The 12,744-nt window shown below is 40.5% G+C and overlaps 1 protein-coding gene across 1 annotated transcript in view; it reads right to left on the bottom strand.

The window, feature by feature from the left end:
• Positions 1-3,103: 3,103 nt before the first annotated feature.
• Positions 3,104-12,744, bottom strand: part of ATP8B1 (ATPase phospholipid transporting 8B1) — a 78,736-nt gene continuing 69,095 nt past the window's right edge. Inside the window, exons 24-28 of the mRNA XM_088152639.1 lie at positions 11,666-11,749; positions 9,628-9,873; positions 8,767-8,905; positions 7,480-7,610; positions 3,104-5,060 (exon numbers count right to left, since the gene is read on the bottom strand). Of these exons, the coding sequence (XP_088008765.1) occupies positions 4,830-5,060; positions 7,480-7,610; positions 8,767-8,905; positions 9,628-9,873; positions 11,666-11,749 (831 nt within the window). The 3' untranslated portion in view covers positions 3,104-4,829. The remainder of the gene's footprint in view (positions 5,061-7,479; positions 7,611-8,766; positions 8,906-9,627; positions 9,874-11,665; positions 11,750-12,744) is intronic.

The following is a 12,744-nucleotide window of genomic DNA, read 5'->3' as shown; positions in this document are numbered from 1 at the left end:
GAGGCCGGGAAAGGGGCCAGCTGGGCACCGCGGAGACGCGCGCCTGCGGCTGCCCGCGCTGTTGGTGGCTCCGGGGAGAAAGCGGGATAAGCTCAGCGGGCGGCCTCGGGTGGAAAACTGGCCAGCCCTGGATGGCATCCCCGGGATGCAGAACCCTCCGGGGGTCGTGGGAATGTGTGCAGCCCCAGTCGGGAGCCAGGTCGGAAGAGCCCTGCTGGGTCGGCCAGAGGCTCGGCTTCTATATCATAGAGCGGAGAGTTGGAGGCGTCTGGGGAGCGCACAGACCCACCCCGTTTTGCTTCCCAGCCACCAGTATTTAAGGCAGCGTTTCTCAACCTTGGCAACTTTAAGACGAGTGGACTTCAACTCCCAGAATTCCTCAGCCAGCCGTGCTGGCTGAGGAATTCTGGGAGTTGAAGTCCACACGAAGTTGCAAGGTTGAGAAACACTGATTCAAGATGTGCGAGATAGGATCCAGGGGGTAGTAAACATTATTTTGTAGTTTGTACAAACCTTATTTGTAGCCACATCCTCCATAAACCCATCCAGTTTGCTTTTTAAAGTGGCCAAACTGGCAGCACATTTCATAGTTTAAGTGTGCCCTTGTCATACAGGGTGGAAATGGGGGTGCCCCCTTAGCTCCCCTCTCCAACTTTGGGCCGCCTATTTGTTGGGATGGTCACAAGATCTGATAAAGCCAACAAGTACATCCAGGGATCAAAGCATTTTTAAAAAAATTTTAAAGTACATTTATTAAATTTAAAATTTACATACTGTGACTTTGTCATGATGTCTGATACAGACCGTTACAAGCGTGCTTCTCTCTTGTGTAAACAATAAAAACTTTCCAGGCCTCCTAAAATGATGATCTGCTAGTTTGCAATGACAAGCAGTAGATATTTTCAGAAATTCTCCAGTCTATGGAGCGTGTCTTACCATACCATCGTTCCACTGAGATATCTAGATATTCCCATATTTTATAGCAATAATTAATCAGGTTGCTATAAGTAGAAGTGCTACATTTTCTTTTACTTTGCAATGTTTTGTTCTGACCGTCAAATATATGTGGTCAACCTAATTGGAGAAAACTCAGTCTTCAGCTTCATGATACAGGTAGCCCCCAGTTTAAGAACGACTTCCGTTTCCAAGATCTGTCCTTAAGTTGAATTTGTATGTAAGCCACGACAATATTATTGCATAATACTGCATAAGTAGCATTGTGTAATGAACTCGAATCGTTGTGTATTTAACTCAGATCATAGTGTATGTAACTCAATTTTTGCTACAATAGGCTCCGTTGTTAACTATGGGTCTGTAAACAGGGCATTCTTAACCCGGGGACTACCTGTATATCATCACACCCCAACCTCTCTGTGTTTTCTTGAAGCTTTGATCTTCAGCCATGCTCCTTCAAGAGGACAGGAGTTTCAAAAGGCTTTCTGAATCTGGCTAGCATTAACGCTGCATCCTGCCTGCCCTGGAGAGCTGTGTGAATCTCGTTTAACATCAGGCTTTCCCCACTGAGAAGAAAGGGGAAAGAAGCTGAGTAGGAATGTGCTACATTTCCGAAATCCTTTTCTGTTGGGATCTGAAGCAAAAACAATTCATTATTTCTCACATGCAGTTCCCTCTTGTTCTTCTCTTAGCAACTCTGGATCACTGTTAGACCATGCCATTTCGTAAACTGAAGTCAGAACTTTACCATCACTTAAGGTCTCTTTCAAGCACAGAGGTTTCTTTCTGCAGTTTGAAAAATGAGACCTCGGTCCTTATTCTACCATGTCTCCTCTTACCCACCACTCCAAACAAAAGAGGACAGTTGCATTCATGGCTTGCATGCAAGGCCCAGGCAGGTCCCATACATGCACTGTTGCCCCGTGTCCTTTGACTAATCGTAGTGCAGCTTTTTCATCTGATGTGTCCGTGATGGTTGGACTGCGACTCGCATCATAATCTCCAATCAGAACATTTAAGATGTGGTTTAGCACTTCAACTAAAAAATTTATTTGGTTTCAGCTTAGCACATTGTGTGATCCCAGCTAATGTGATGTACTCAGCAAACCATTGGTTAGCATGTGGTGAGAATTAAGCCACAGGGTGTATATAAGGTATTAATTTACTTAATGAATTCTATTTATGCTTATGATAATTAAAGTCTTTTGTAATATGAAATTTATAGCAAGATTTGCTTTATGCATGCACAGTAAGCCAAAATTAAACAGACCTTGTCATGGTTTAGTGTGTATGAGAGCTAGTCCATGAATCACAAACACCCTATAAAACATCTTTTACTACTGCTATTAACAAGATTCATCTGTTTTCTTGTCTTTGTTTTAAATGAAGTTTATAAAATATGACTTATAAACCCACTGGTTATTTTCCTCTACTCTGTATCCAGGTAAGCGTTCCTAAGATTAAAGTCTTTTGCAATATGGAAGTTATAACATCAAGATTTGTTAAAATCCAAGTTACAGGTAGTTCTCGATTAACAATGGCAATTGGGACCAGAATTGCTGTCGTTAAGCAATGCAGTCATAAAGCATGGTGTCACACGACCACACCACTTAATAACAATTTCAGCATTCCCAGAATCATGCTAAGTGCCTGGATCGCAATCACATGACCACAGGGATACTGCAGCATCCAGAATTTCAAGGACTGCTCGTAAATACCCCTTGTTCAGTGCAGTCGCAAGTTTGAACAGTCACTGAACGAGCGGTTGTTAACCAAGGACCACCAAGTAAGTACTTAGCTTACTTACCTCATTTGGCTCTTCTAGACCTCACTCAGAGTGAAATTTACAAATGTTTGATTCAGGAATTTAGATTAAAAATAAATAATTGATATTGGAAGTTAGTTGTGTTTCACTGTTATTATTATGAGTATCTAAATCAATTTGTATTTAAGACTAAGAGTAGGATTTTGAATAACTAAATATCCTGATAACTTTTTAAACAAATATTTTAGGTTGACTCCAACCAGACATTAGAATTTCCTTCCTCTTCCAGTTAAATTAAGAGAATAGGGGATGTGGGTGATTCCTCTTTTACCAATCCCAATTTTATAAAAATCAGTAAATGTTACATGGACATGTATGCACACCTGCAATACCAAGGACACTTTAATAAAAACATTCAGAGCAATGAAAATACTTTTTTTCCACACCAAATAAAAACATTAAAAGTGAATCTTTTAAGAAATAAAATATTTACACTTTATAATTGAGATACAAGTGTACAATCAGAATATTAAAGATGCAAATATTGCACTTAGATTAGAAATCTGAAACGTAAGGCTAACCTCTTCCTCAACTTTGAGCAGAGAAATCAATCTCTGAATCAAAATAGAATCTGCTATCATTTACCGAAAAGCTGTAAACTTTTCCACATTCAATAGTAATAAAGAAGGAATGTACCAAGTCCATGTTCCTAACAGATGAGCCTACCCAAATGTGAGGAACAGTTGCAAATATTGAACTGGATCAACTGGTGCATGCTGAGAGTCTTGAAATGTAAACCATTTTTAAGTTCCAGCACAATGAAATGTGTAGCTGAATACGTTTTTTAAAAGAACACCATACTTTTCTTTTTTTTTTTTTACTATTAACAAATCATGCAATGGATTAATCATAAATGTGAATTATTCTCTTCCTCCAGGCTGTGCTTCAAACCATTCTCCCCACTCCCACAAACAAGATGTTTGGCCTTCTTTCACATATTTCATTAGTTGTATAACCTGGGAGCAGTTTTTGATGTATGATAAACCTTCACACATCTGTTTTGCTACATAAATGTGGTGAAATTGACAATATCATCTTTAACCATGACGGTGCCCAGATATTGTTCCTCATGATTCCAGTATAAAAGACAAGGCTATATAAGAATCACTTCATGATATTGTTTAACTGCTCGTGATGCTGTTTAACTACTAGATGGCCATTTACCTCGATAAAGAACAAGCCAAATATGAAATCAACCAACATATCCAAGAGGAAGCTCTTCACTGATTAAATCTGTCTTTCTTATTTCTCAGACCAATACATATAACACAGTAAGATTTATAGTAAAGGTGAAAAGACTGGGTATAAAATATGTTGCCAGAAAGGCACATTCACTCTTGCTGCTACACAGCTGCTACACATTTGGAGAGGGGGGTCCCCCAAAATGCCCAAAATGAACATATATAACAAGCCGTGGTTTCCCTGGGAGGAAACTCTGGTGAAGGCGCACCTGATTAAGAACTTGAACTCTATTGAGCTTTCTCTGCCCAAATGTCTGAGTATTATTAAAAGCATGCAGCCCCTCCGCACCAGTACAATCTTTGTTAGATAGTGCATTATGCTCTAAATGCTTACAACATAAAAATGCATAGCTAGTTGAAAATACATCCTCAGGTTGCTGAAGAAGGATGGCTATTATAGCGGAATAAATTAATGGAATGAAATGGCACTCAGAATAGTGTTGCTGCTTCGTGGCCCATCGTTGGTGCTGAGGCTTAAAACCTCTGATGGAATTGTTGTTGTTTTTTTAAAATACTAAGTACCATTTAAAAAACCCTTAAAATTGTTAGGCTTTCAGTCCAAGGAATAATGATATCCTTCAATTTCAAGTGGAAGCAATGTTTATGCAAGGATGAAGAATTAAAAATACTCTGCAATTTGGTCCCTCCAATTATTGTCCCCAACACAGTAACCCTGTGGAAAAAAATAATTAAGACTCTCTTCATAATCTTGCACATGCTTTCGAAAAAAGAATCCGCTGCCCTTTGTAAAAAAATAAATGTTTTGTGCTGTCCTCCCTCTGCTTTCTGTGGGATACAAGAAGAAGTCATCAACTGGTTCCTTCAGCTTGTCTGACTTCTGCCAAATTGTTGCCCAGAACTGCAGTGAGGGACGCCCGTCTTCTACGCATGATCCGCCCAGAAGCAATCAGGTCAGCGTAACCTCGCTGATGGGAGAAGGCATACGCAGAACGACGGCCAGTTACCCCACGACGGAAGACGCTCTGTCTTCGTTTCCACTTCTCCTCTTCAGCCTTGTACTTCTTGCGATTCTTCTGAATCTTAAATGAGACAATTGTAGAACAAATTAAAATTAAGAGGTAGAACAAGATTCAAGAGCAGCTATTACAGAAGATGCAACTTGGAAGCCTCCTGTGATTAATGGAGCTCTATCACTGATTTTTAAAAATGTACAGTACATCTTCCTCTGAAGCCTTGATTAGAAACTTCCTCCTTTTCGATTTGGCCTAAGTGACTCTCAGTCAGCCCTTTGAGGTAGTCCAGACAAGAAGCTCCAACCATGAGTACCAACCCTACCTTTACTGTAAGGTCACAGTAACAGACTCTTGCAAGTCTGAAAGTGCATCTCCTCCTCCTCGCCTTTACAGTCCGAGAAACTAGGGAGGGTCCCTTCTGAGACATTTGCCACATCCCCATTCCTTCTGCAGGCTCAGCTGCCTCTTATCTGACCATTGCTGAGTCTGTGGCATCTCTTCCTCCTCCTCCTGTCTCTCAAGAACGTTCTCACAGACCAATACACTCTCATTCCCGAAATCCCAATATTGCAACTTTTTAGGATTATACAGGAAGAAAAGCCTTCATAATGTGGTAGGTGTTGGAAGAGATGGGGGGGGGGGTATAATGGTTATAATGTTACAAAGAATTCTCATTTCCTTCCTCTCCCCACCATGCAATCTTCTGCTCAGCTTTAACGCCAGTGCTGCCTATATTGATATAACTTCCATTTGGGGAAATGGAGCAAGAATGTAGGCATCCTGTTGAAAAGCTGATGGGATTACAAATCTACTCAGTGCTGATCACCTTGAATGTAACAGAAAGGAGATAATCCTGTAAGGAGTCCTAATTACATCTGCAAGACTATCATAACCTAGGAAGCTTTTCTGTACTTAACTCAACAACCCTTCCAAATAACCCACACTGGAAAAATGACATTTAAAACCCTGGCTTCATTCTGAGCATTTCTTCTCATCTCTAGCTGAATACATTCAAGGGGAACTACACCAGCTGGGTGTAGTCTGATCTGAGCTCTCCTTGTTTATCCTAGAGAAACTCTTTGAGCTGTCTGAGCCCAGGTCTTAATGAGCTGAGCATGAGTCCAGCTGATGTGACTAAAAGCAGTGAAGGGCTGTTAGGGTCCTCCACTGAGCTGGACTTGCAGTTGCAGCCTCCCAAGGAGGTCACTGGGCATTTCTGGAGCTGAACTTATTCTCTTTAGTGCATAGCCTTTGGAGACCATCAAAGCACCACCTTTGCATGTCTCTGCAGCAACCCTTGCTGAGTTGGGTTTCACAGCCTGGAAGAACCAGCCAGCTTCATCTGATCTGCTGGATGCAAATTTGACAAGGGGGCAGTACACCTATGTTCACCCTCTGAGAAGTCTGAGCCCCAGCTCCAAGAGGACCATGGGTTTAAGAAGCCAAGGAGCATGATGAGCTGACCCAGCCAGAAGACCCTGGTGGGCAACCCTCCTTTCCTTTCTCCTTCTTCCACAAACTTCTAAAAGCTCTGTCTGCCACTATCCTCAAGAAAAAGAACCATGGGACAGAAAGGTACACCAGTCTTCTCCCCTCTTCCTGCTTTATTGTCTTCTCAGCCTCCTTTTCTTTCTCCCTCAAAATTCCCAACCTCCAGTCTTATGTCTTGGCCATCTCTCTCTCCCACTTCTACAAAATGCATCACCTCTCTTTCTCCACAGGTTTTGGACCTGCTGTCTCCTGAAAACTGCACTGTGTATCCTGTTCCACTATTAACCACCAGGAATTATTCACTGCTGTTCCCTCCACATTGCTATATGCTGTATCTCCATTGAAGGCTTCTTCCCCAATGGCAGCTCCTTTCCCCTGCAATGCCATGCCCCATTTACTGTTAATACTCCCATGAGTACTTCATGAACATTGTTCATGTTTTATCGCTATTCCCTCACTGCTATTGTTTTAAAAGCTATTCTCCACTGAATATTCTTTCCCCAATGAAAGTTCCTTTCTCCTTTGCTGTCATTTCCCATTGACATGTTTTCAACATGTTGTCTCTCTGTAAAATTCAATCCCATTCTCTGAGTTCTGAGGGGCCACCATCTCTGGACTCCATATTCTCTCTGGAATGCACAGCTTTTAAATTAATGGAGTATTAATGTCCTGAAATTAGACTATAATTAATCTAATTATAAATCAAATATATTGCAATTGAAATCAGAACATATTTGCGATCAGGGTGTCTCTTTGCTGAAGCAGTTCCCCGCTGTAACCGGCTGTCTGAACCACAATTTTTCAGGAATAGATAATATAACAAATGCTCAGTCAAACTTAGAAGTGAAAGCTTCTGAACTTCTCCCCATGGTTCCACTGGTGGAGGAGCCACAGATAGACAAACCAAGGATCCCATGCAGCCAGGGATTATGGCTATAAAAGACCCACCCAACTCTTCTGCAACTTGAATTAATAAGCAGAACTTACTACATACCTTTTCACTTTTTGTAGGCCAAATAGTCATCAACAAGAATCGAAGGGCAACGACAGGCAGCAAGCAAAGAGCGACAGAGAGTATGATCGTCAACCAGATATAGGGCTGTCGGAGGGCATTTGGAGCAGTACCTAGGAAGGAGACAGGGCAGTTACAGTAGGTGGCTGACAGATGGGGAGTCCCCTCAAGCCAGCAAAACAAAAAGCAATGATAGAGGCATCCCAGGGGCATTGGCAAATGATGAAAACCACATCATGCTGTGAGGCCCACTCCTGTACATGCGAGAACAAAGGGCCGAGCTTCCATGACAGTGGCGCCATGTTGCCTTCATTGTTTTGACAAATACATCAGATCCTGCAGAGCCCCCTGCACAGTGATGATCAGAAATGGTACTGGCTTTGCCCAGGGGGGTGGGGGAGGAGGTGTAACTTTCCATTTGTAAAGTATATGCTTTAACACTAAGCTTTTGATCCTTCTGCACTTTTTCTGTGTCCACAATTTTTGTACAGCTGAGAAAGAGGTGGTCTTTCAACATAATGGCTGGTTCATGCATAATCTACGTAAAAATATCTGTTTGCAGGTTTGGGGCTTAGCATTCTGATTTGTAAACCTTATTGTCTGGCTTTATTGGAATGTATGAATCAGGCCACTACAGCTTCTTCCAGAAATCATACTCAAACCAAACTGTGGCTTATGCAAAGGTTGAGTCTAGCTAATTGCTTTTTTAAAATATTTTTTATTGAAACCTAACAAGATCTTTTAAAAAAAGTAAACTCTCAACTCATAAATAAAAGCAGTGGTTAAGATGTTGGCATAATGCCAGGGAGACCTGGGTTCAACTCAGTCCTCAGCCACGGAAGTTTACTGGGTGACTTTGGGCCAGTCACTCTCAGCCCAACCAGCCTTATAGGGTTATTATGTTGGGAATAAATATGTAAGGTGCCTGTGCTCCTGCTAGGAAAAATGGGATTATGGACCTAACTACCAAATCAGAACAAAACAGGTATGAGTTCAAATATTAAATAACAGACCCATAAAATGGCTAACATATATTATTATTCAGCATTCTAGTTTCCAGAATGTTTCTGATATTACTGTCAGTTTTATCACATTCTTTCAATTATGTAGAGTCATTTTAGTGCTTTAGCTTTTGAAGCTTACAACCTTGTTCAGTCCAGCCTGAGGCACTAAGCTCTTTTTTTAAAAAAAGATTTGCTGGGATGCATGATTTTGACATTTTTAGGGAGTAACTTGTTCGCAGCTAGAGAGACAAAAATCCGTACCAACCTGTAAACTGAAATGTAAGAGGAAAAAGGACATGGATCCCAGCACTGTGCAGGTCAAACATAATGCCAAAGTAAAGTGCAATACTCCCAAATATTGAGAAGGCATTAACAAATGTCCAGTACGATGTATCCATTCCAATCTACAAGCAAACAGGATAATGAGTGAGAAAGAAATGGGAGTTTGATAAACAACAAGACAAATGCTGGGAAGGAGGAATGGGAGAAAGCAACATTTCTGAAACTGTGGATCACTCAGCTCCCTGGGAAGATCATGAGAAATTTGGAAGGGATGGGGGAATGTCATGATTTTTTTAAAAATCTCATCAGCCAAGTGGGAGAGCTACCAAAAGTAGTTCCAGGTTTTGCTTGTGTAAGTCCTGATGAGCGATGGCAGTTTGAAACCCCCTAAGATATATACGTTAACTTTTAATGTTTAAAAGAGAGCGGTATATTTATCGCTCGTCCTAATCCAATTAAATTATTAATTTTTATTTGGGAGGAGAGAATCATACAAATTCCTGGAGCCCCTGGAGTAGAAGCAATCCCCTTTATGGCTAACATAGAAAACTGATTGGCTTCGTTTATTGTCCAGCTTCCACTTCAGCTTGAGCAGGAAGAAACACAGGTCTGCACATTTTCCTTCCTACCGACTTTGTCTCTAGTTCATCTCTCCACACCAGTGAGTTCCCCAACCAGCATTTTTCCTCTCTTGACTCAAATCTTTCAGGTTTGTTTTGAAGGGAGAGGAGGACTTGTCTTGGTGAAGGCATTAGCAAGAATTCCAAACTCTCTGAACGTGAACTGTGAATGTCAAGCTGGCATCTTAAAAGAGTTATTGTACAATGAAAGCTGATTGACTTGCCTGAAAATTGACTGCAATTATGAGGGAAGACGAGGCAGTGACAGCAAATGACTGGTAATCCGAAGGAGCTTCTCCATCTTGCCCCATGGTTTGTAGGTAAGCACCGTATGGTATGAAGAAGATAATCAGTGATGTTATAATACCATGCAGCAGGCTTAAGAAGAACTTCTTGTAGTTAAAAAGCAAGTCTTTTTGTCCCGAGATGTACAAGGCAGGAAACCGGATGCTCAGTTTATCACTCACATCCTTAATTGAAAGAATTATGACAAATTACAATCCAGTTGTGTTTTTGCTTGAAAATCATTTACAATGTTGTGTATTCCTGCAACAGATATGCGATATCTCATACAATAAAAAAATAGCCACATTTCAGCTAATGCATCAGTGGGCAAAAATGAGTTGCCAATGCAAAACATTCGCAGAAATTTAGAAAAAGAAGCTAGATTCGCCTTTCTGCTTTTTGAGAGGTTACACCTTAATTTCCTGATAAGAGTTCTGCATTTGCTTGAAGCCTTCTCCATACCCAACTTATAGAAAAAGTAGAGAATCTAAGTCCTATGTTGCGATGTTCATGCACAGGCCTTCTCCCTGTGGATGTCCAAATCAACACAAGGGTGTTCAGAGAGGACCAGTGACATGCCCAGTGCTTAGGATGGGGCCAGCCACACTCCCAGTCATCACAAAAGCCCACAACACATGAAGGGATCTCTAGCTTTGTTCAAAGAATTTAGATAGGTCTCTTAAAACTGCTTGTGGCAGTTAGTAATCAGGGATTACAGTTGAAAAAAGTCACATATATAGGTAGCCCTCATTTAGCAACCACAATTGGGACCAGCAACTCGGTTGTTAAGCAAAGTGGTTGCTAAGTGAAACAGTAACTGTGTTCATGATCTTACTTCAGCTTTTCTTTGCTTTACAGATCTGCGAAGGTCGTCAGTGGGAGGACTGGTTGTAAAGTTACTTTTTCATGACTGTCATAACTGCAAACAGTTCTTAAATAAGTCAGTTGCTAAATGAGGACTACCTATATTCCCAAATTGAACCAATACAAGAAAAGTAATTGTTAATTTCCGCACCATATTTGATAAGTGATGAGCTCATGTTTTACTCTGTTCTTTCACTGAATTAGCATTCAAGTACAGGTAGTCCTCGCTTAACAACCATTCATTTAGTGACCATCTGAAGTTACAACAGTGCTAAAAAAAAAAGTGACTTACAATCAGTGCTCAAAGTTACCATTCCAGCACACACACATCCCAGTCATGTGATCACAATCCAGGCACTTGGCAACCAGCTCGCAGTTATGATGGTTGCAGCATCCTGGGGTCACGTGACCACCATTTGCTTCCCAGGGGGCTTCCAACAAGCAAAGTCAATGGGGGAAGCTGGATTCGCTTAACAACCATGTGATTCACTTAACAACCACAGTGATTCGCTTAATAACTGTTGCAAAAAAAGTCATAAAATTGGGTCCAATTCGCTTAACAACCAACCCACTTATCAACCAATTTTCTCATCCCTATTGTGGTCATTAAGCGAGGACTATCTGTATTAGCAATGTTGTAGAGGCATGAACAGATTTCCTACAAAGGGTTCTAATGATATGACTTGCATGACATGGGTACTTCATAGGCAAATGACAGCTCCAAAAGTATGCCATTGATATAGAAAGCAGCCACATGATGGCACTATTTCTCCAATGTTAATGCAATATAGTGCCAACCAGTGGGAAATGGTCTTGCAACAGAATGGTTAGCTTGACACAATGGCTGACATGTTGCTCACATTCCATGCTAAGCAAAGTTTAACTGGTTTGTGGGATAAACCACAATGGCTGGGTTCAAACAATATATTAAGCCATAAACAATTGTTTACAAATCACATAATGTACTAAGCCAAAACCAAACAAAGCATATCACAACTTCACACATCACTGTGTGAATTTAGCCAATAGAAAATTCAGAGGCAGTTTTCATGGCACCCAAGAAGCCACTATCAGTTTTTAAGGATTCACTTTTACTTTATTATTCAGATATACCTGATCAAGTAATCCAACAAGAAGAACTGGGAGGCTGGAATATAATACATTGTATAGTGTGATGAACCAATCCTCGTAAGCTGTCTGTAATTGCAAAGAAAATATATTACAACTTTTTAATCCAAAAGGCATGAGAGTGTTAAATGATGAAGTCAAAACCAAGCAAAAGTATAGTATTTCTGGCTCTTAATGGCATTAGGCATACTTATGGGTAATGCTAGAGGTAAATTGGTTGGGGATGTGAATAGATGTGTGCTTTGCTATCAAGAAGATGCCATATTGTTAGATGATAATCTAAATAATCTGCAGTGAAAGTTAGACAATGTTAGTCTAGGCATATAGATCTGAATGTTCATGTGTCAAAGAACACAGTAATTGATAGGAAAAATGGAACAAGCAACTACAAATCATACCTAAATTATGAAAAACTAGAGCAAATAGATTCATTCGTATTCCTTGGTAGGACGCTTACTGAAGATGGGGAAATGGATGGACGTAATTTAAGATGTGCAAATAATGAAGAAATGTAGTGGGTAGTATCTAGTCTTTTGCAAGGAATGAAGGTTAGTTGAAATAAACACAGATCATAATATTTTGTGTATTGCTGAATACATTCTATGACTAAGCTGGAGGTAAGTGTAGAGGAAAATATACTTAAAGCACTTCTAGCCACTAACTTAATCAGAACTGATTCACAAGCTAGGTTGGCTCAACCAAAATGAGCAAGATAAATTCTATAATACCAGAGCCGGATAGCAACCAGGGTGCTAACATGTGACACTTATTGTCATTTCTGTTGTAATTTCTGGAGAGAATTTAAAGGAAACCACACAATGGCTGAATTCACATAACATGTTTAACCAGGTTACTGAATTAACCCCTTCCCTGGCCCACATAACACCTTGAGTCCTAAACAGATCAAATGGGTTTGGTTTGCAGAACAAACTAAACCACAAAAAAATCTAATCAAATCAATATCAGCACTAAATAAGTTTAGCCTATTGTGCAAATGCAGCTGCTAGATCAATAACTGATTTGACTGAACGCACTTTGTGAATATAGCCTGAATTCTTTGCAAT

This window comes from Python bivittatus, unplaced genomic scaffold (genome assembly GCF_059951505.1).
Source record: "Python bivittatus isolate LINGU-HERP-01145 unplaced genomic scaffold, Pbiv_v1 ctg000570_np1212, whole genome shotgun sequence".
NCBI classification, from domain to species: Eukaryota; Metazoa; Chordata; class Lepidosauria; order Squamata; family Pythonidae; genus Python; species Python bivittatus.
The sequence above is the reverse complement of the archived record's forward strand: the minus strand, read 5'-3'. Positions and strand labels throughout refer to the sequence as shown.